Source organism: Hippocampus zosterae, chromosome 15, assembly GCF_025434085.1.
Source record: "Hippocampus zosterae strain Florida chromosome 15, ASM2543408v3, whole genome shotgun sequence".
In the NCBI taxonomy this organism is placed as follows: Eukaryota; Metazoa; Chordata; class Actinopteri; order Syngnathiformes; family Syngnathidae; genus Hippocampus; species Hippocampus zosterae.
In genome coordinates this window covers 13201170-13221959 of record NC_067465.1, presented here as the reverse complement: position 1 = coordinate 13221959, position 20790 = coordinate 13201170, and the positions used below count along the sequence as shown (strand labels likewise).

The 20790-nt window shown below is 42.1% G+C and overlaps 1 protein-coding gene across 1 annotated transcript in view; it reads left to right on the top strand.

Annotated features, from left to right (window-relative positions):
* The first annotated feature begins 536 nt into the window (after nt 1–536).
* Nucleotides 537–20790, top strand: part of cdh2 (cadherin 2, type 1, N-cadherin (neuronal)) — a 56163-nt gene continuing 35909 nt past the window's right edge. The window contains exons 1-2 of the mRNA XM_052087821.1: nt 537–941; nt 2534–2642. Of these exons, the coding sequence (XP_051943781.1) occupies nt 879–941; nt 2534–2642 (172 nt within the window). The 5' untranslated portion in view covers nt 537–878. The remainder of the gene's footprint in view (nt 942–2533; nt 2643–20790) is intronic.

The following is a 20790-nucleotide window of genomic DNA, read 5'->3' as shown; positions in this document are numbered from 1 at the left end:
CCCCTGTTAAGCACCTCAGCATTTTATGTAATATGATCATCGATTTGGCTATCTATACCTATATATTAACTTTTTCATTTCATTGGAACAGTGCACATTAATTAACACAAGAGTAAACAGACTTAGCATAAATGCTAGTTTTCAGCTATAGTCCCAAGGCAGGTGTCTAAAATAGCATATATAGAGCAATTATCTTCTCAGCCCTGCTATGTACCAGTCAAGACGCCCTTTATCCCAGGGAGGGTTGAAAAAATCATGGGAGTCCTCAGTGGTAATAATTTTTGTGTGTTTAAACTCATACAAAAATGTTTCTACATGTTTTGTAAATTCGCAAAGACACTGAGTAACCAGTCCCCTATTGGTTAGAAGGAGAATAGGACTGTCGTTACAACGGAGTAATCTGATTGGACGTTTCATTGTCTTTCGACGTCATAACTCATTTTGCCTTCGTCAATCCTCTTTGATGCAGTGAACCTCTTTGTTCATTACTGAGTTTTTAAACTTAAAACCTTGATTTTTTTATCCCCCTCCTACAGCAGTTTAGTGTTGAGGGAGCTCACTCTTCGGCTAGTTTAGCGACGTGTGACCAGCAGGGAGAGACACTGAGAGACGCATTTAGAGTGGAGTGGACCAGTGGCTCGTCTTTTGTTGCGTCGGAGTGAAGGAAGCAAAGGAGAGAGAAGAGGAGGAGAGTTCGAGCAGCCTCAGTACCAGCCAGTGCTTCTCCAGGATAACACTCCACGGAGGAGGCTGCTTCAGCCGAAGACGCCGCTTAGCCGTTGGTCTTAAAAAATCGGCTTTTCACCCCCCAGATTTTGTTTTTCGACCAACGTGTGGGATTGTGGTCGTGGTTTCGAAGAGGATTTAAGACAACAGAAATGTACCGACGACGGGAGGGCAGCGGCGGGCTGCTTCTGCTGACGCTCTTGGCAGTGCTGCAGGTAATTTCCGAGTGGGACACTTTTGTCCTACCGTGTGTTTTAAACGTAATGTCGCCACTTTATCGCACGTGAAAGCAAGTCTTTCTCATTCTTGCTTTTTAAAATTAAATAATAAATGATATTTTAATAGACACGAGACTGACGGTGCAGTGGCGCGTGCAGTCGGTGCTAGCTTATCGTTCGTCCTCGCGTTTGTTCCAACTTCAGAGAAGAGCGGAAAGCTCTCCAGTAAAATGATTTGCTTCTAAAAGATTGAAAGTTTAGCGTTTCATACGCCTGTTCAAGTTGAGACGTTACGCACGGCTAACCTAGTTTGAGATTCATAGTTTGAATATCTACACTACAGGGACAGCGGGGAAGTTGATTCATCACGAAGACCCGTTCTCATCAGCCTTTTTGGTTGTTGAAGAAATAAGCTACAACAGTAGTAAAACACTAGTAGCCTACTACACACACTCAAAATCACACGCAACAGGGTGGCTTATGAGGCTTAAGGGCGAAATGAGTGCACACACAGCAGGGGGACATTATTAAGCACAAAGCAGTAATACTACACTGTTTGAAGCTGGAACACTTCTATATTATTTGTTTTTAATCATTATTATTGCCTCTGAGGAGAGCAAACTTTGGCTTGTGGGCTGTATGAGTACCAACAAAATCATTTCAAATGGTCCGAAGTACAATTTCAATGTATTTAACCCACAAATAGGCTCATAAAATGTAATAAACAAACGGGGAAGAAAAAGGTTGCCCAGCTTTGTTCAATAGTATCCCAGCTCCGCTCCTCCCCCTATTCCCAAGGATGTTAAATTCCTCTGATTAAGCAGCGGCACAAATACCCACAATGCATTTTTTTCCGGCGGGGGACCCCTCTGTCGTTTTGCATTCTTCCCCAGAGTTCATGCTATGAGAAACGGGGTCAAATCTGGCGGACAAGAAACAGAATCAAGGCTGTTTAGGGAGTAGTAGACTTCTCCTGAAAATTGCTTCACATCCCATCGTGATTCATTTCTTGCCAGTAGTCAGGCCAGTCCTCCTTAAAATGTGAGAGCGAAAGTTCTTGATATATTTAGTTTTATCTCAATGAGTCATTTCAAGTGTGGGGGGTGAATCCGAATTCCAGTAAATCCACAGTTGGTCATCATTACAGCTTTAGTTTTTTTTGCTTCTTGGGTGTTCCGCCCCGTTTTATGGCAACAATAGCGGATTGTTGGCATGTAGCACCGCGACCGTGTTCCTGTTCTTGAAAAGTACACAGTTAGTGTTGATCAGAAAGGCCGACACAGAGGCTTGGCAGTAACTCCAGCCTGTGCCTAGGCCCCTCCACTGGGACAAATGGAGCTTGTTCTTGCCCAGCCATGCTTTTTGGCTAATGCTTAACCCTTTTGGCCTCATTATCCTAATTGCAGTGCCTGCTATAAAAACAACAGATGCTTTTGTACAACTGAGAGAGAGGTGGTGATTATGGGCAGAAGGGGGTGCTGGGGATTCAGAACATGAGCAAGACGTTTCGGGAGGGCATGGGGTACACCTTTGTGGTTTGATTTATGACTCATTGTCGCACCCCCTCACCTTCTTCCTTCCCACCACAGATTGCAGCAGAGTGCGGAGTCATCTCACCCTGCAGGCCTGGCTTCTCTGAAGATGTATACAAGGTTGGCTTGCCAGATATCATCGAGAAGGGACAGCCCCTTTTCACTGGTGGGTGTCGACTCCCGCCCCATGCCCCCCGTGTCTATGTATCGCTATGCTCCCCTGTTGTTTCATAGTAATTCCGATGTAGAACAAGACCAACATTTTTGAAAATTACCTCCCGAGTAGCTACGAGCCATGTCATTTTCCACATAAACCGGCTCACATGTGGTTCACATTTATATCGCCCCATTTGCTTACATGTTCCCCTTCTTTGTCGCTGTGAGCAGAGGCCTGTGTACAAAGTGAAGCTTGTTAGTCAAAAGTGAAAGCATACATTGTGGCTAACACCCTCTGCGATTTGCATCTTTCACTGGGGGGGTCCCTGGAGGGCAGATAATGAAAATTCATTGCACGCATTTCGATACCTATGCAACTTTAAAGTCAAGCAATTAATGTCGCTAAATGTTAGGTGTGTAGTAATATGATGTCAGTGCAAAGAAATGAGTCATCAAGTTAAGAGAATTAAGTTGCATTGTCATGAGAATTTTTTTTTTTTTTACAATAATACTATTTGTGTTTCAAGAGTTCAAGAGTAAATACATTTGTTTACGAGATATAGGTTGTAATGATACAGGAATAAACATCAGACTTTTAGGTAGCATCCTTGAAGAGTCCTATCATTATAAGAATTTTTATGAGAACGCAGTTGTTGGATTGTAATTTAACAGGCGGTAATAGGCATAATGTTACAAATAAGTAATACAGTGAAGATACATTGTAATTTTAAGGAGGAAAGTGAAGTCAAATCAAATCAGATTACATGCAGTTTTAATATTGCAATGAAAAAGTGTTAATTTACACAAGTAGTGTCATTGTAGTTACAAGACAAAATCCATTATTTTACCTAAATAAAGCCACACTTGCACAGGAATAGTTATAATATTTGGGGGGGGGGGCAAATATGTAATGTTTCAAGAATAAAGTCATATTGACTCATTCAGTACCAGCCAATTCTGGACCAAGTCTGAAAAGACATTTAAAAACGTCTTTGGGAGTGACTGAGTTAATGCCGCAATTGTACATTCACATATTAAAATGGTTAATGTTGCAATTTTATCAGGGGGAAAACCAACAAATCTACTGGAAAGTTTGAAAAAAAAGTATTGTGGCTATTTTACGATCTTAAAGTTGTACCTGTTTTAATTTAATCTCGTCAAATTACGCTTTAGGTTCCACAAACACTGAAATACTCCCCGTTATCATCATGAATGCGCTCAGCTTTTGGCTGTTATCCGAAGAGAAATACAACTTTGTCCAACTAATCGTGTGACGTTTACTCTCCGAAAAGCAGTTTTCTATTTTATTCTTTTTCGTGTGGCCCCAACTCTCCATTGGAGTATAGCATAAAGCTGGCGGTTTAAATTAGATCACTTTTGCCGACTCTCACATCAACATCTTTGAAAATGCTTCAATCTTTGTCTGCACTAGCGTAATGAACTCCAAAAAAGGCATGACCAGTACTGCTATGACTGGCGTAACAAGGATGCAGCTACTGTGAAGCCACACATCGGTCTTACAAGCAGTAATAAAGGTGGAATATAACACCAATGTGCCATTAGCGAGGTTACAGCCTTGAGGTCACTTGAGCCAGAAAACATTCCCGCTTGTGTTGGATTTCACACTATGTGCCGAAAAGTTGCACACCGATGTTGGTGTGACTCCGAGGGTGGAGGAAGAGAGGCAGAAATGACGAGACGGGAGGAAAAGTGCTTGGGCGGGTGGCTGCAGCTTTCACTGATCCTGACTTCGTGCACAAGTTTCCGTTTGATGCTGCAGGTGATGGATTTGCCTCTGCCGGCTTGCGGATGAGCCCTGACCGGGGGTAATCAGGCTCCTCTTAGTTTAGACCGCCACACCTCTCCAATGCACCCCCCCTCAAAAAAAAACCTGGCTTGTTGAACTGGAGATTTCCTTGACAGAGTGGGGCACTCCTGTGTCATTGTAATGCAGCCGAGCAGCTCAGTAGCGTGGGATGATGTTAATGAAAGTGCATTCTCCAGTGGAAGGCTCCTGCCGTGGGTTGGGAGAGACAAAAAGCCCCCGCGGTGTGAAGAGTTGGCCCAACTTTTTCAATTTTGCCCTGGCCATGCTGTTTAGGATATTGTTTCAGGCTACAGTAAAGCATGCTCGTGCTTGTCCTGTACCCTCGCATTTCATTAGCGTGGTTAATTTTCACCTGAAAGGGCTTCATTGATGAATAAAAGGTATTGAAAGGCTAATGTATTCGGCATAACAGGGCTCCCTCTCCATTCAGCACACATTACAACACATTGGTTTTCAGTTTTCTTTTGTCCCCACCAGTTGTTTTGGCTCTTTTACTAATTTGAAATGGATAGTCTGTGTTAGGTTTCAATAACGTAACTCAAAACACTCGGGAACTACAAAGCAAAAGGTAAGCCGTTAACATTTTTGTCCCGTCTAATTGCAGTCTGTCCTTTTGTGGCAGATTCAGGGAATACACAGCCAGGGGTGTGTAAAAAAGGTGGAAATGGTGCTACTTCACTTGTAAACAGGGCATTGTATGCACTAAATTGAAGACTTCCTGTGGATTTGAGGGTGGCCGGCCAGGCCAGCACAGTTGATTGTAAGATTTAATCACATTCCTTGGGGGCGTCCTCTAGACTTTAACCATCAACTGGCCAAGTGAGGCTGTATTGATTTTCAATAAAAATGTATTTTTTTCAAAGTTAGGTGGCAGAGCTGTGCAAAGAAACGCCAGGAAGGACAATTTTTCTTTTTCGAGCACTACTATCCAGTCCGGTAAAAAAAGGCAGCACTCATTGTTAGCCAATGCAAAACCTTGACAGGCTCTCTGTCTAGTTGACCTTTCTTCGTAAAGAATAGAATGTTTGCTCTGGCCTGATAAGTCAAGAGTAGACCCCAAACCCCAAAGTTATTTATTGACAGCCTTCAACAGACAAAGATAGCTGATCTTGTAGTTGCCTGATTAAGCGACGTGTTTAACAAAATGGCATTCAATTCCAGGTAGGTTGTGGCAGCGGGTGGTTTTGCCCCTCAGTGGAATTCTGGTGTCTTGTGAGAGTGGGTGTGCATTGTTCTGTTTTTATCCAGATGGGGCCTCAAAACCAGAGAAAGTGTGTCAGTCAGAGCATTATTCAGCAGAGGTTTCCCGCCCTAAAAACGGTGTTAATGGAAAGGCCAGAAGCTTTCATTGTGCTTGAAACACGTCCTTTGGATCCCTTCATACATTCTGCTTTCTTTCCCTCCGCTAGCATTTATGCGGGAAAAAGCAGTGTTTCTTGCCTGATTATGCATCACTGCAAGGACTTTATGTTAGGGGTGTCATGAGCCGTAGGATGGGGTTTTTACACTCGGCCAGCTTAATGAAGAAATTGGTCCCATTAGTGTCCGAAATCGAGACGTGGAGCAACACGTGCTTGCGTCAAGTAGATCTCAAGAATTTTCTGTTAATCTATCATTAAGTAAAATTGCGTGTCTTTGCATTGTTTACACAAAGCGAACCGTTTAAATAAACTAAAATGTCACCTCGCCAAATCCTTCATTTTGCCGCGACTGGGTCCGTTTTAAGAGTTATTTCTGCACTCTGCGCCCTGATCATTCTGACGGCCGTGTGTACAGCTGTGGCCACTTAGATGTGTTTAAAGGGGGCCCCCATGTTTGGTGAGACATGACCCAGCACGACCCAGTCCTGTAAACCGGGCCAAGTAGTCATCGAGCTAGTCATGCCCTTTTCCTGCAGAGCAATTCTGGTCATGTCCGGATGATCGGACGAAGGTTAGACACACGGGCATGGCTTGATGCTACACGTCAGACCAACGCAACAGATATTTGACAGCTCCATTCCGGCTCTGCACTATGGCTAAAATTTAACACCTCGATAATGATATGATAACAATTAATTATGGGTTCAGTGGAAAAAAAATCAATCCAAAAGAAAGTGGAAAGTGTAGTTGTAAGGACAATTTAAACTTCACACAAGAGACCCTGCAGTGAGATTCAAACCCTGAACCCCTCCGCTGAACCAGTAAGGTTCACAGTGCTACACAGACTATCCCAATGAAAGACAAATAAGATAAACAGATGTCTGAAAGTACAGACCAGCGAGACTAAACTTCAAACCACAGTGATTCAGCCAGCTCTCTCAAGTCTCTTGCACGTCTCTTGCAAAAATAAAATAAATAAAATAAAAGTCTATCCGTAAGCGTATTAGGAATGTTTCACGAGGTCTAATCTTTGCTGTTTTTACAAGATTGTCATGTACAATTTATCGTGAAAACCTTAATTAACATTACCCTTGGAGTATAGCATTGGAATATAGCATTCGGACATTGGAATCTTTACATACATCTCAATCTTCCTATTTGCTAGGCAACACTAGCATGTTCATGTTTGGCTCCAGACACACAAACTATGATTGAAAATTTGTTCTGAACGAGAGACGGTGGCCTGCATGCACACCTTTTGTCATGTCATGTTGGAGCGCCGGGGACCCGAAATTTTTTGAAGGACCCGCACAAGATCTCACTTTGATTTAGAATCCAAAATACCACCAAATGAAGGATGATCTATTTATTTCTTTCTTTTTAAACCATAAAATCAGATGGATATGTAGATTCTGCATCGACCACATCTTATGCCCGCAATTTTGAATGCGTATGTAGTAGCACTACCAACCTTAGATATATTTCCTTGGTTTGACTTTCACTGTCGATCCACGATAAGCTGGAGATGAGCCTTGTGATCGGCTGGCCTAAGTGGTATATTTATGGACAAACGTAAAAATGAGGTTTGCAACCACCTGAGCGGCATGCCGTTGCAAGCGGAGGAAATTTTATGATTGATATCATCGATTTTGTGATATTCATGTCTTTAATGTTCATTTTTAGCTATCACTACAATAGTACAGACAGGTACTTGTCAAGAAATAAGAATACAGTGAGCCCTCACTTATCGCGGTTAATGGGGATCGAGACCACCCGCGAAAGAGGAAAATCCGCGAAGTAGGACCCGATGGATGTACAAGTATATGTACATGTGTATGAGTATATATAATATTTATAAGGCCACATTAATGGTATACATGCATGTAGAAGTAAATGTTTGTTGTAATTAACATTACTGAATGCTATATACTAATATATATACTGTACATATACATACACACACATATATATATATATATATATAGGATGTATAAGTTAAGTTAGATTAGGTTAGTGTATAAATAACAGAATACAGTAAACATATACTGTACATGTAGTACTGTATACGTATGTTGCTCGTTGTGACTCGCTGTTTTGCTGACTTTTGCTGCCTCTCGTGACATTTTGCGGCATTTTCGCTATTTATTTCTTTATTGATGAATGCTTTTAAAAAATCCGCGATGCACTGAAACCGCGAAAAGTATCGAGGTATTACTGTATCATGAACAAGTTGATTTCATTCAGTTATGCTATTCAAAAAGTGAAATGCATACATTCATTCCACACAGACTGATACATTTCCTGTTTTGATTCATTTTCATTTAGATTACATCTGAAGACTAATTTTAAAAAAACAAACAAATTCACTATCTCAAAAAATTAGAATAGTGTGAAAATCATATGCGGGAGTTGGGTTCCAGCTGTCGCATTCCTCGTGTCAAACTACTTATGAACAACAAACAGCGTCAGAAGCCTGGACTAAAGACAAAAAGGACTGGACTGCAGCCTAGTGGGCCAAAGTCATGTTCTCTCATGAAAGCACATTTTCCATTTCCTTTGGAAACCAGAGTCTGGGGGAAGCGAGGGGAGCCACAAAATCTACATTGCTTGAGGTCCAGAGTCAAATTGCCACCGTCAGTCACGTTTTAGGGTGCCATGTCATCTGCTGGTGTTGGTCCTTTGTGTTTCCTGAAGTCCAAGGTCAACACAGCCCTACCAGGGAAATTTTAGAGCACCTCATGCTTCCTGCTGCTGACCACTTTTATGGAGATGCAGATTTCATTTTCCAACAGGACTTGGCGCCTGTACACAGTGCCAAAGCTATCAGTACATGATGTAAGGACCATGGTATTCTTGTTCTTCACTGGCCTACAAACTCGCCTGACCTGAACCTTATTGAAAATTTAGGGGCTAAAGTGAAGAGGAAGATGTGAAATGCGTGACCCAGCAATGCAGAAGAGCTGAAGGCCACATCAGAGCAACATCTCTCGTAACACCTGAGCAGTGCCACAGACTGATCGACTCCACGTCACATTGCATTGCTGCAGTAATTCAGGCAAAAGGAGCCCCAACTAAATATTGAGGACTGGACATGTACATACATCTTTCAAGTTTATACTTTTCGTTTGGCTAACATTTCTAAAACTCCTTTCTTTGTATCGTCGTCTTAAGTATTATTATTTTCTGAGAATGTGCATTTGGGTTTTTCATTCGTTTTCAGATATCATCATCAAAATGAAAATGAAACAAAAACTTGAAATGTATCAAGTCTGTGTGGAATGAATGCATGCATGTTACACCTTTCACTTTTTAGAGAGTATTCCTGAAATAAATAGAACTTTTTTATGATGTTCTAATTTTTTGACGAGCACCTCCTTGTATTAGCGTTCAGCACTAGTTGGTGAATGTGTTTGGGAGTGCTTTATGGATACATTTGCGGACACCACATAGTTCAGTCATCAAACCACATTTTTCACATTCAAATTCGCATTCACGGATAAGGAACAAAGTGTAACATTATGAATCACTGGGAGACATCTGACCCTTTAAAAAAAATAAAAATAAATAGTGTGGGCCCTGCTGTGTTTTATATATTCTCTGACATTGTAGAACACAAAGAACACCACCAACTCCATAGCCATACCCCCTGCCCCTCAAATGACATCTCGCGTTGCCTTTTATTTAACTACATGCACTTTGCTCATACCACCACTCCATCGCTTTCATTCTCCTATTTTTCTTTCCAGAAGTAAATCAATGCATGCAGTTCTTTGTTTACAGTGATCAATATGTATGTAATGAAGGCAGTGTTCCAATTCCCAGCCAAAGCATCACTGGCGGGTTGGGTTGAATAGGTTTTATTCCTTTTATTGTTTTCACCCTGCATACATTTATTTTCATCTTCCGTCACAGAATCTTTTCTCTTCTCTCTGGGAGCACCATGGCCTAGATAACCATCACAAATTGTGACAGTTGATTGAATCCTGGCAAAATATATCTGTGGAAAAATCACCTTTGATGCACTTTGCCTACAATTTAACAAGGAAGCAGAGTTGGAGGCTTGAGTCGAGTGCAGGGCCAGCACATTTGTTTTTTTAACAAGCTCTGATGCAGTGAAATAATAATAAGAACGTTAGCGTATTAAAGTTGGCGCAACCATCTGTGGCTAATTGGTGGGTGCGTTTCTGAGCCTGCTGGGTGGCAAGGCGGGATAAGGCATAATTTATTTATGTCTGACCTTTTTAGGCTGGAAGTTCTTAGCTAACTTGGGGCTGTCTGAAAATAATCCTTTGCTCCGCGCAGGCACACCAAGCCTTAAGACCATTACGAGTACTTGAAGAGAGCTAACATGGCGCCAATAACTTCTTATCACCTCTGTTCATATCGCAGTTATCAGCGACAGGCCGTGCCCTCCATTAGTGGCACCTCGCAGTGTCTGACATTGGGCAGTCATCTGTTTAATGCGGGGGGTTGTCCATCGCATATAATTAGCTTGTTCAATTCAAAGGCACTAACGGTGGCGACGCATCTCGAGCCAAAGGTTAGTAGTCGAGGCTATTTGACCCATACAACCTCAATCAAAGGAAATCTTTACTGTTTGACTTCAATAAATATACAACGCTGTACACGCTACTTGGTTGAACTTTCTCCTCTTGCGCACATAAAAAACCTGCAAAATAGGTGCATTAAGATTCTGAACAGTAGAACTGGCCTGTCCTTTTCATTTATCGATATCGGCAATCGACAATTTGGTTTGAGCTAACAGGGCAGGAGATCTGAGTGTCCAAGATTAAACTTCACATCTTCATTCTGGCTTTCCGCCGTTCAATATCCACACAAGTGCCGTCCCACCGCCGATATTGCCTTTATGTTCATGTTGAAACACTGTGACAGCAGGATTAAAAGATTTTTAGATTGTAATGTAGCTATGTGGCCGTGTTTATCAAATTCAAATTTCAAATCCAGTGGTTCCACAGGCAGACTTGAAAGCCTCCTCGTGAAGGTGAGTGGGAGGCGTCGGGGTTGTTGTGGCTGATTTATGGCTTATTTGGTTTGAGATCACACCTGGGTCCAGCCAATCTGAAATTACTTGTTCATTTGTCCATGCCACAGGTTGACTCATGCATGACAAGATTGAATGAGCATTTTTTTTCACACTTGGGTTTTTGATTTAAAGGGGAAAACACAGTGAAAGCACATTAAATGCAATGAGGTCATGTATAAATAACTGGTGACCTCACTTTCTTACACATATGCCTCCATATAACCAGGCTTGGTATTCTTCACTTGTGAAATCCGATTTTAGACAAGAAAATGCCATATTCCAATCAGAAGAGAATGCATCTGTGTTGAGATTATACTTTGCCTTTCTTCTGACTGATTTGTAGATTTCAGAGCCATTTTTCTTCAGCGGGAGAGCTTCTTTTTTTTGGGGCGGCGGGGGGCTAAAGCAAATAACTCCATATCTCTTTCCCAGATCCTGTCTACAAGACAGCCTCTCTTCTGCAAGTCAACCCAGCTGCTTCTTTGGCAATACTGACATTCGATTTAGACCACTCTATCTCCCCGTCGTGCCTTTTTTCCCCTCATTAAGTTAAACGGAATCAGAGCGTACAGGGCCTTGAAGTTCCTTACATTTTCCATCAGCAGACATGTGAAGGAGCCACTCCCCATGTTCATTATGTTCTCTGTCTCATTAAATCTTTGGTGCAGGAGGCAATATAGTCAGACACACGTGTTGTCTTTTTTTTCTTTTTAACACATAATTGCATTTGCTGGCTGCCGATCACTATACTCTTAAGGTTGCCTTTCCACTGGTCAACTTTGGTTAAGTTTAAGCAAATTCTGAGCTAACTGCTCTGATAGTGTGGGTCAATTGATCACTTGTAAGTGAACATTGGACAGTGGTCCTACAGCAACTCAACTCCGGCGTGGCTCAGATTATAATCGGCAACTTTTTTTATAATGAAAGCCCTGCGGCTAAAAGAATGACGTCGCTTATTTGCAGACTTTGACGATCTCAGAAACGTCAGGTTCTCCTCAATTCCTGGCCTCACTGTAACGCACTTCAAGTGTGTTTACTGTTCATGAATTGTTTTGTTGAGCTGGATGTGGAACTGGTTAACTCCGCCAGTTTTTGGAACAAATTGAAGCGTTTGCATCAGTATTCAGAGTTGCTCATGCCAAAAATGCAACATAATGCCGTTTACGCAGTCTTCAAGTTCAAGGCGATTGATGTGGCCGTTGAAAAAGGCAGATTAGCTCACAAGCAGTTTTAATTCCTACAGTAAGGTTGGCAGTTTCTACCCATATGCATTTTTTTATATAGTGGTTGAAGCATACATACTGGGTGAAGCATATATTCCGGTGTGCCCAATAGAGAGAATTTTAAGTACTCACATGGGTTACAACAGAAGTAACGCTTAAATAATACAGTTGGCTGCATGTAGAAATAGAACACACACGTGTTTAGCTTTACCCATTGACGCCAGACTCCAAAGTCCCACTTCAAAAACCTCACATTGGCACATTATGAGAGAACACAAATTGGCTCGCCATCACGCCTCAGACCAAAAAAAAAAAATAATAGGGAAAGAAAAAAGAAGAAAAACAAATTTGAAGCCGGGGCACATTGATTTGACCCAGATAATGTAACCATGGTCACAAAGAGGCGGTGCCCCCCTGCAGCCCCCACCCACACCACACCAACTATTGTGTTGAAGCTTCAATTTCAATGCACTAGTGCTTCGTTAGACACTAGCCTCTTGATGACTCACTAGCTTGTATCTCGTGACATTGTGCATGCATCATCCTTTCATCCTCTTTCCTTGCCCTTCCTTCCCCAGACAACGCATTTTCAAATGGAGGAGCTCCCATTGCTCCTATCCGTCCCATGATGGATGTGATTTAATTGAGTAATGGAACTCCTTTATACTGACCTTTGATGCCTCGTTTCCTCAACCACACGTAGTATGTGGGATTTAAGTAGCATTGCGATCTATTCTCAATAAGGTTCCTTACAGATAGGCTTTAACAATTTAAATGAAACAACCTGTTTTTGTTTGATCTCAAGTATAAATGTGATTTGGAAGTGCCTCCCAAAAACTAGTCTTACTCATTCAATGAGCATACGCGGTCCTCGAGATTGCCTGTCTCAAGTGATCTACTGTGACCAGCTAGACCTCGCTGACACTGGCGCCTGCCCGCCATCATAGGATACAGATATTATGATTGACCAGGAACAATTTCTAGTCTCAACTTGAGTGCACACCACGGCAGTAAGCAACATATCGCTTGGTGGCCCACGATGTCTGAGTTTATACTATCACTGCCTCTGTCGATATTTATTGAGGCATTAAAGTGTGTGCGGCATGTCGCCGCTTTATTTGCTGTACCACTGCCGACTCAGCAGGAATGAAGCTCGAGGGGGGTATAGTCTGACTGAAGGGTAAAATATAATCACAGGAAGCAGGTTTGTACATTTTAACACATTTCTATATGTACATTTTCACATGAAATAACCATGAGTGATCGGAAAATATGCATGAGGTGCCAGGAAAATTCTCATTTTAGTTCTTGTATCATAGATTAAGGGGGTGGGGGGATCAATCATTTGTCAAACATATTTGATATAGGATTGTCCATGTCATTGATCATGATGAAACAGTTAATTACTTTTTTAAAATCACATTTTTATATCACCGTCGACGAGTGGTTAGCACATCGGCCCTCACAGTTGAGTCATCAAGTTACAATCCAAGTATTTTAATGTACTGAATACAAGATGAATTGTTTTTTAATGTAAAGGACTGAATACAAGATTAATTGTATGATTGGGATGTCAAAAATGTTCTGCTCAGGTTAAGGAGATAATGTCAAAGCAAAAAAATAAGCCGGTCATTGAAAATCTATTTCCAAATATTGCAAGAGACGCAGAATGTCAACAAAACCCAGCCAGTGTCAGTTTAAGTCGTGTTTACCTTTGTGAAACCCGTCATTCATAAAATATGCTGTCACATTCTACAGTGGTGAAAATACAGATGTTGCACTGAAAAAGAACACAAGAAGCAGATACAATGTGGTGGAGCAGTCAAGACCATAAAACGCTGCTAGAAAATCACTTCTTCACAGAGACGAAAAAGTAATCTTGCATTTATACCATTTCATAGGTGTGTTTTATGTTACACCCCCAAAGGGGGTACGGTTCTATTTCCTCTTCGAATATACAACTGTTTACAATTGGTGCACTGTGAAATCTCAGCCAACTGTGACACTTTCTCAGCAAGATATGCCGTCACCTCTGTGGATGCTGGCCTATACTCCATCTTTTATAGGCCCCATTGTCAGCCTGCCACCCTCATGCTAAGCGTTCTAAGCATTGTGACCTTTGTAGAAGATAAGCTAAAGAGTTTTGGAATAACGGCCTCAGCCATTCATTTATGGCGTTGCTAACCATATGAAGGCTGCGAGCCAAGGTTATTGACCTTTCACGCCTGTCCCTCGTGATTGAGGGAGCTAGACGCGCACAGAAAATGAATTGGGCTTATTATATAGCGCAGGCTTGGTCGACAGTTTTTGCTAACTGTTTTGTCTTTTACTTTCATTTTGATCACAGTTCAATTCATTCTGCATTACATACGGCAGGAGTTCAAAAGGGTATGGTCAGACAAGAACGAGGTAGTCGAAAGGGGAATATTAGTTTCTTGGTGTTTGGACAAGATTGTCAAAATAATTCTAAATAACCAAAAATAATTGTAAATCTGTGCACAGGGAGCTGCAAAAACAGCTGCAAACACCATCCATCCATCCATTTTCCGATCCTCTTTATCCTCACATGGGTCGCGGGCAGTGCTGGAGCCTATCCCAGCTGTCTTTGGGCAGTCGGCGAGGGACAGCATGAACTGGTTGCCAGCCAATAACTGCAAACACATTTCTGTGAATGTGACATGCTATTTCGACTCGCATTTGAACCGTTTTGGTGAAAAATAGTCATGTTGTAAATTGGCCACTGCATCCTGAAGCCTCTTTCACACTGTGACTCAAATATTGCCACATCAATTGCAGAAGAGGCCTCACATTTATCTGCCTCTGACTTTTCTTACCGGACTCATCCAAGTTATGTTGCTGCAACTGTGTGTACTTTCACACAGCATTGGTGTGACAAATAGAAATACTTGTTGTGTCGGGGGAGTTGCTTTCAACAAATCAGAAGTCAGTCTTTGGTGTTAAACTTGAGAGCAGTCCTTACACCCAGGTGTCTTCCCAGCTTCTGTTACAACTGATACAACGATCTCAAAACATGGAAAATTAGGGGCTTGACTCAGCACTCCCATTTAAATGGAGCAATCACGCAGAAACAAGCAGAAAATGCTCTTTTTCTGTCAGTGTAAAAAAGGGCTATTGTGATCAATATACATGAGGCACGATATGAATTGCATGGAAGATTTAACTTCCCAAAAGTATGTATTCCAGTGTTTTTCTTGATTAACATTGAATTGCTTGAAATTCCAACATTTTAATGCGATGTTTATGCGGTGTTACATCAAGCTGTGGTCTATTTGTAGAAGTAATGCAACAGGGCGAGGGGAGGGGGGTCTGATCAGACAGATACGCATATAGAGAAAAAGGAAACATGAAAAGAATGTCATGTAGGCAGCAGAAGAGCGAGCTTTGGGTCGACGAGATTGAGCTCATGTTATTGCAGCCTTGTCCTCCCTTTGCGCTTCCCCTGCCTGTAAAAAGCTGGCGGGGGGGTTAGGAAGGCATGCATTTATATTGGATCAACATGGCATGATGTCCGTCTCTTTTTTTTCCTCCAGTCCCACTACTTGCGTTTATAAACATAAGCAGTCCCTTATGGAGCTTGGCTGACCACTTTTATTGACTCTGGAGAAGCATATCTTTGCTTGATGCATTGTTTGTGAATAGCACCACTACCTACCCCAGTGGAAATAAGCCTCAGATAAAAAAATAAAATGGGGGGGGGGGGGACAGAAGCTATAAATGCGTTTTGCCATTCGAGGACGTCCCCAGTGAGGTCAAACTTAAAAGCACATTTTTAATATTGTACATTTGCTTTGTTCATGCTGTGCTTTGGATGCTACCATAACCTCAATTAGTGAGCAAGAAAACACTTGCATGCGTATGCGCAAACACACACACACACACGCACACACCATTTATGCTGCTTCAGCCATGTTAATTTAGAGGAAGCAGTTGAAGTGTTTGTTGATATGCAGCAAAGGGCTAATGCACAAGGAGAATGGGAGCTTGTGTGCGCACGCACATTTGTTTGCAGGACTCATCAGCATGTCTGGTACTCATCAAATTGTATTGCACACAAAAAAGGGAGGAATGTGTCCGGGGGTAACTGGGCCTTAAGGAGCGTGGGGGCTATTTTGGACTAGAAAATTTGTTGCTGTGTTCAAGTGGAGACTGTGGACATGAAGTGGGTGGCTGCTGATAGACAACATATACACTTAAGTCATGCGCTCATTAATACCAAACATGGTTGTCATCCAAACAACAATTTGACAAAAAAAGTTTGAGGTCAAAGCAAAATTTGCCCAAACATGAACTTGTTAGGGTATAGTTAATTGTTTGTTTAGAGGGGGACACCCACATAAACCTACACGTTTTTTTTAAATGACATCTTAAGGAATAAATAGCGGAAAAAACAACTGTTGCGAACCCCTTCCATTGCCCCCACCGAGAATGTGTGGACCAATGGAGATGAGGTCAAAAGGCACAAACACGGCTTTGTTCTGCATTTGTCAGGGTTACGCCCTGTTGAGAGACCGTAACAGGCAACACCAGCACATATTACTCCATTATGTCGCTGCTGAAAGATTTACAGTTTGATTTAGCGGCAATGGATATTTGATCATGCATGTCCAAGTACAACAAAATCCACTGAAAATGTGCAGCACTGAACAGGACATGTATGCAAACTAGAGCTGTTGCTTTATTTGAATGTCTAACGTCATGAATCGTGGCACTGGTGCTGTTTGTATTGTTGGGGCCATGCTGGTTTGACGGCATTCTTGATATTATCGCAATATTTCATGATGAAATTATAAAACCTATGATGATAAATAGAATCAATGATGATGAATCAGAGTTTATATTCAAGGGAACGACTAAAAACTTTGAGAAACACGGGTTAAACATACAAATACTTCGAACGAAGTATGACTATCTGATGAAAAAGTGTATCTTTCTATCTTTTAGATTAACCTTTACATTGAATGTCCAACTCCTGTGAGAGTGCGTATTGTTGGGCAACAACAGTACTAATATTGGATGTGTGCGTACTGATCATGTACTGTAAGATAACGGAACAATACACCACAACATACAGTAAATATTGTGTTCCAGCCCTATTATTTAGTTACAGTTCTTTGCTAAGGTCCCTAACATTAAATTTCAAACTGTCGTTAAATTCGTCCGGCATGTATTTATAGTTACATGTTGTGTTTCATGTCTGTTGCAATGAAAGACCTTTCAGCAGACATGACTCAGTTACATTTTTGAGCCATGGATAGTGTTGCCCTTCATCGAGCTAAATTGTCAAGCAGATCATGCTGTCATGCTGCAGAGCTGTCGAACAAATTACAGGGTTTGGACGCATGAGCGAGGTCTTCTGAAAACGTGGCCACGGTCATCATAGCCTCTCGCTTACTCTCTGATCTGGCCATTCATATATTGGTCTGTCTGCAGTGCGCTTGGAGACGGCAATTGCACCAACATTGATTTGTGTCTGAAATAAAGGAGGTCCGGACGCTGCACACATGCTAATGTGAGAGCTCTTTTTGCGCTTTTCCTCTCATCGAGCACTTCATGTTTAAACAACTTTTTTGTGAGCCGCACAGTTTAGAGGTTGATTCCTTAGCTGCTCATCATGCCTTTTCCCAGACCACCAAAGGGTCTGAGCATGTGAGCACGGGCAGCTGTGTGGACTGAGTTGGAAAGGTGGGGTTGGGCTTTTGGTTGGCGTGTTCTCAGTCCATCAGTGTGTTTCATCTGTTAAAAAAATGGACAGCTTGGCGGACAATTTTCAATCATAGGAGACAGGGAGGTACATGAGGAGCTTCTGCCAGCGGCTTGGAGCAAAGCAAAGGTTTGGCCAGCACCAGCTCTATGTATTATGACTAAAGAAAGGTTCCACACCTAATTCCAAACATCTTCCACATGTTTAAAACGTGAGAGACCTCACACATGACAAGTAAAGAAATTACCATGTGGGATTACTGCGCTTATAGTGTGCGGTGCATGCTTGAGGTGGCCAACACAGCGCAGCACACATACTCCACCGACAATTGTAAGTTGCCTCCTCCAAACCAGATGTCTGCTCATCGTAAAAAGACTGACCTGTAAGAGATAGTAGTAGAATAGAGGCAAACCGATAACCACATTGCCATTGCAAATTCTTTTGTCCTTTTTGTTCCGGTGAATGATTTGGGAGGCACAGTGTACAAAACACTTGATACAACCGGTTGATCCCCTATTTGTGTCTGGCAACAGAGCAAGCTTCAGGTTGCTGCCTAATTGGCTCCTATTTTGGTTCATGTCAAGATCCCCGAATCCCTAGTGTGGCCCACTTCTGAACCACATACATTCTTTGTAACTGTTATGATCGTCGGTCTTGACTGTTTTGCGAGCAGATCGGGGAGGGGAAAAAAATCCACCAACCTATACTACAGAATAATCACTCGGGGTAATCTGTGCGACACATTTGAGAATAAAGCCATGGCACCAACATAACTGTTAAGAGCTCCTCTAGGTTGATGCAGTAAACAATAACGGGAGGACAGGCACTAGAGGAGTAAATTAATGTTGAAGGAGAAGCCTCCCTCCCGGATTCATGGGAGACTCCGTCTCTGTTCACGGCAAATATAAAAAGAGCCTTTGTTAGTGAAGGGCTTGCTGCTGACAGAAAATAACTAGCCCCCCTCCCTCAACTTCTAAATTCATTGCCTCCTCTTCTGCTCATCCGTCACTCCATTTTGCCCCCCCCCCCCCCTTCCCGATAAGCCTATGTGTTTTCTGTCAAAGTCCCTCATTTAGGATTCCACGCTGCGCCTGCTGTACGGAGGAGGGCCCGGGAGACAGTCGGCTGCATTGTTAGTATTCACTGTCTCCCGCAGACTTCCTGCCACTGGGTGGGCAGTAGGAGTGGGACATGTACAGTTGGTGATTCATGTTTTCACCTGTGATGTCCCTCACATGTGTTTACATTCGGGAGAACAGGACTGCCGTATACAACACGGCGGTGTACTGTATTATTCCGATGTGGCGAATATGTGGCTAGCGAACTTCACTCCTGGTAATGTTGTATTTTTAGCTCCTGCGCCGGTGTGCGGTATTGTTAACCTCCTTAGGCTATGCTAAATAAAGAATGGACTATCAGTAAGGGGAAATGGCTGCTTGGCACTGCGCTAACGGTGTGTCTTTCATCAGGTCACACATTGCTCTCCTCACACCTGCGGGTCATGACAGGATGTTGGCAGGTGTTAATTGCAATTGCAAAACAGGGCATGATGCTCTGCATTTTTGTGGCATCTCCGTCTCTCCCTTGGGTTCCACATTGTCGGCCTGCCTTCATGTGCCGTTTGATGATTTTAATCTTAGGCTACTGCGCAAGCTAGACCAAACTAATGATTAGGACAGGGTAGGGAACTTGGGTTCCTCAAGAGCCATATTTCTTGCCTGTTTTAGATCCCTCCCTACTCCAACACACCGGATTCAATTGTTCATAATCATATCAGGCCTCGACAGAGGTTGCTGATGAGCTCATCATTTGAATCAGGTGTGTTAGAGAAGGGAGGGATTTAAAACAGCCAGGAAATGGGATCTCGAGGAACCAGAGTTCCCTACCCCTGAATTAGGAACATATCACTCATATTTCCTATTGCACAAGTTGTGTGGGTGCTACTGTGGCAATCAGGACTGCAGTTGTCCTTTATTATTCATAGGACTGCAACTAATGATCATTTTCACAATTGATTAATCTGTCAGTTATTTTGTTGATTAACTGATTAATCGGATTTAAAAGAACACTATAAAATTTCCACCCGTGTATTATTTTATTAAAATTGAATTTATGATGATTCAGTCACTGGTACACTGGTATGGGACACAGGACAAAATGTTGATCATTGTTTTCCAAAGTAAAAGCAAATGTTTTATTTTGATTCAGCACAAAGATTATCAGTCGGCTTTCGGACATATACAGAAACCGGATATTTACTGTTGAAAAGCTGAAATTTTGAGTATGTGCACAATTCTAAATGAAACGATATCCAAACGATTCATCAATGATCAAAAATAAGGATAATTATTTAATTGTCAATTAATCACAATGTATGGTCTCAGCCCTATTGGTTAGTTCCCTTAGTTCGCAGATCCTACTTTTCTTGACTTAATTTGGACTATCACTACTGTAATTATCTAAGTTCCATCACAGGATGATTAAAGTCTCTGTCTATCTAATCAATAAAAGAAAAAGGTTAAGAAAATGTAAACACTAAAGCATTCTTCACCACATGTTTTGTTTATTTCTTTTAATTGTCATGAATAACAGCATCCCTCTGATCTTTGTCAAAATAGCAACGTGAACAGTCATCATCCATCTCGGTTGTAACAAAGCATTTTATTGTGATTCATTTTTCAGCAGTGTTGCTCAGAGCAACACACAACAGTGGTTGTGTTACAGATGTTTTTGAGCCGTTCGTCATAGTTTGCGTTTGCCAGCCTTGCCTCGGGAGTTTCACATAGATAGCCCCAGCAGAGAATCTATTGGCTCCATATTGACTTCCTGCGGCTGTCTCCAATGGATTTGACATGGATAACGCGTTTGGGTTTTGAGGCGCGATGGGGGAGGGGATGTAATAAAAGCAAGATACCCACAAATGAAAGAAAGTGGGAGAAAGAGGGAAACAAAGAAGACTGAAATGAAGAGGGCTCAAGTT